Raw genomic sequence first — 2,656 nt, 5'->3', positions numbered from 1 at the left:
AGAGTTTTCTGGAAATGTCCCGGCCACATCAGGATCATGGGCAGTCCATGTATGTACTTGGGGCCTGTAAGAGGATCTCTGTCTAGAGGACAGAATTTGCACCTGGTGCTTGTATAATGTTATGTGGAAGGAGTCCTAAGGGGCAAACTCTATACTATATTCCCTTCATGCTTTCTGTGGGTTCTTCCTTATGTTTTGTGAGTTTGCGGATGTCTTGCTCAGAACTTTGTGTTTCCCAAAATTCTGGTTTGGAATCCTCTTTCCTATACTGAAGATATTAGAGGGTGTAGACCGTGAGAAAATGCCGTGCATGAGAGAGCAAGCCCGCACCGGACGTGGGATTGCCGCCATCTTGGTGCTGGACCTTCACCTTCCAGAAAGATTAGAAATAAAATTCTGCTACCGGTTTATGGTGTTTTGTTATTGGTATTGTTTATGGTATTTTGTAGTCTGAACAAAGACAGGAAGGAAGGGAGCAGTGGAGTCAGGAGTGGGTAGAAAGACAAGGGGCCATTGCAGCCCAGGAACTGAGCACGACATGCTTATTTCGTTCGTCCATGGTTAGCTGGTCATCGATGAAGCAGAGCAGAAGACTAAAACGGAAACCACGACACCCACCCCACTATATTCTGGGCGTCTTCCAAAACTGTTCCGCTCCTGTACGTGGACGCAGTAGGCTGGGTGGAGGATATAAGCGTGCTGCAGGTGGCTCTCTGCCGCCCTAGGGGCTGAGTGAGTGGCCAGTCCAGGAGCTTTTGCCTCTGCTCTTGCATTCACCTACTTTCAGCTCCATGGGAGGCTTTGAGGGTCATTTGTTCCCAGGACTGTGTTTTTTCCTCTATGGGCTTTCTCATGCACGACTCCTCTCCAGGGCTTTGATATGCAACTCCCCTGTCCAGTATCCACCACGCCGCCCTTGGAACAAGGGAGGATGGGCACGGCTGTGGCAAATGCACTGGACTGGCTTCGTGAAGATACTGAGTGCCTGCATTGTAGTGGCTCAAGAGCTCTATAGCGTCTCGGGCCAGTTAGTACTGATGAGCAAGATATATCATCAGAGAAACTTTATGTACCGCAAACAGTGGCAGCATCTCACTCTCTATATGTCCTTCTTTCTGAGTGGATGCTTGGACGTGGTGAGCCAGAACCTGCTTCCTCAGAGGTGCGCTGCTCTGGAGCAAGGCGCCCAAGCCCTGGGCATATTCATGTACCTGCCCCTGATGGTGTCTCACATGCAGGACACGGAAGGCGTGGAGCTGCAGTCTCACAGACTGCTCACTCAGGCCATGTTCCTGCTGACCCTCGTGGTGATCACGGAGCTGTGGGCTCCCGATGAGCCGCTCATCTGGATGCTGAAGGCCTTCTTGTATCTGATCACAGGCTCTTGGCTGATGCAAATAGGGTTTATGCTGTACAAACCCATCTCTGGCTATAAATGGAGGGATGACGACATAAACGATGTAACGTTCACCACTATCTTCTTCTGTTGGCACGTGGTGCTTGATGCCGTGTTGATGATCGGGATCTACAGCTTGTCTTTTGTGTGGCATCGCTGCATGTTTGTCGAGGCCTAAGCCTGGACGCATGTGCCCTGCTGCTTGCATACTCCAGAATGTCCGGCTGCAATGCTCTGGGAGGTGAACGGTCAGAGAGGAGGGTCAGGCATGCGCCTTCTGAGGTCTTGCCTTGGGACAGAAGACACTTCATAGCCCCTCTCCCCTCTGGCTTCTCTCGGTCTTGTTTGCTGACTGGTGTGGTGAGGAAAGGCAAAACACCAAGAGAGATACACAACGATGACCTTCATCCTCAGCTGTCCAAGGGCTTCCCTTCCATCCTCTCTTGCCCTCAACTCCAGCCACAGTGTCTACTTGCCCTGTGCCTCTCTCCACATCCCTCCCTGCCCCCAACCGAGAATATTAAAATCAATTACACCATCCTGCATTTGGGCTTTTTTCAAAGGATCCCTCACTCCACCATGTAGAATGTACAGTACTTGTCATGTTTATTACATGGTGATCATTTACTCATTATAGGATCCACCTCCTGGCCCTCCCTGGGTCTGGCTGTCTTTATCATGCCTATGAAGTCAGGCTGTTATTTTGACTTTGTAGCATTCTATGAACGCTACAAAGTCAAAATAACAGCCTGACTTCTTAGGCATGATCTCCAGCTCTCTCCTTTGATCACCTTGTATCTATCACATGCAACATAAGAGCTTTGGAGGCAGCTCCTTTGTCTGCAGGATCTAGTAGAATAGAGCAACCCCTGGATGTACAGAGGGAACCTGGGGCTCATCTACCTCCAGGGCTTCCCTGAATGCAGATTCTCCTCCTAGGCATGCGGCACATTGAACCTCACAGTTCAGAATCAAATTCCATGTAAGTAGCCTTGCTTGAATCTATTGTTTTCTGGTTCTCATGTATGGTAAAGTATGATGGCTTATTTATTCCATGTACTTTTCCTTTTAATCCACAATAGTCCTTTATAGATAAGTAAAACTCAAAAGTGTAAAGAAAATGTCTTATGGTAGGCAGATATTTTTCTTTGTCACATAATATTATAGCTGGGTGTCAAGGGGTGGAATTCTGAGTAGAGCCAAATTATCAGAGACGCTAGGGTAGGAAAAGTTAGCAAAATTTTTTCTCTTGTTTGAGAA

The 2,656-nt window shown here is 48.3% G+C and overlaps 1 protein-coding gene across 1 annotated transcript; it reads left to right on the top strand.

Moving 5' to 3' along the window:
* Positions 1-791: 791 nt before the first annotated feature.
* Positions 792-1,574, top strand: LOC101590942 (transmembrane epididymal protein 1-like). Its single transcript, XM_004643457.1, has one exon. It carries the CDS (start codon positions 792-794, stop codon positions 1,572-1,574), a length of 783 nt encoding a protein of 260 aa, XP_004643514.1.
* Positions 1,575-2,656: the final 1,082 nt, after the last annotated feature.

The sequence above is a fragment of the Octodon degus genome, unplaced genomic scaffold (assembly GCF_000260255.1).
Source record: "Octodon degus isolate 3935 unplaced genomic scaffold, OctDeg1.0 scaffold00176, whole genome shotgun sequence".
Classification (NCBI taxonomy): Eukaryota; Metazoa; Chordata; class Mammalia; order Rodentia; family Octodontidae; genus Octodon; species Octodon degus.
The sequence above is the reverse complement of the archived record's forward strand: the minus strand, read 5'-3'. Positions and strand labels throughout refer to the sequence as shown.

Coding starts and splice junctions, on each gene's coding strand:
- LOC101590942 (XM_004643457.1), top strand. CDS start 792: ATGGGAGGCTTTGAGGGTCATTTGTTCCCAGGACTGTGTTTTTTCCTC.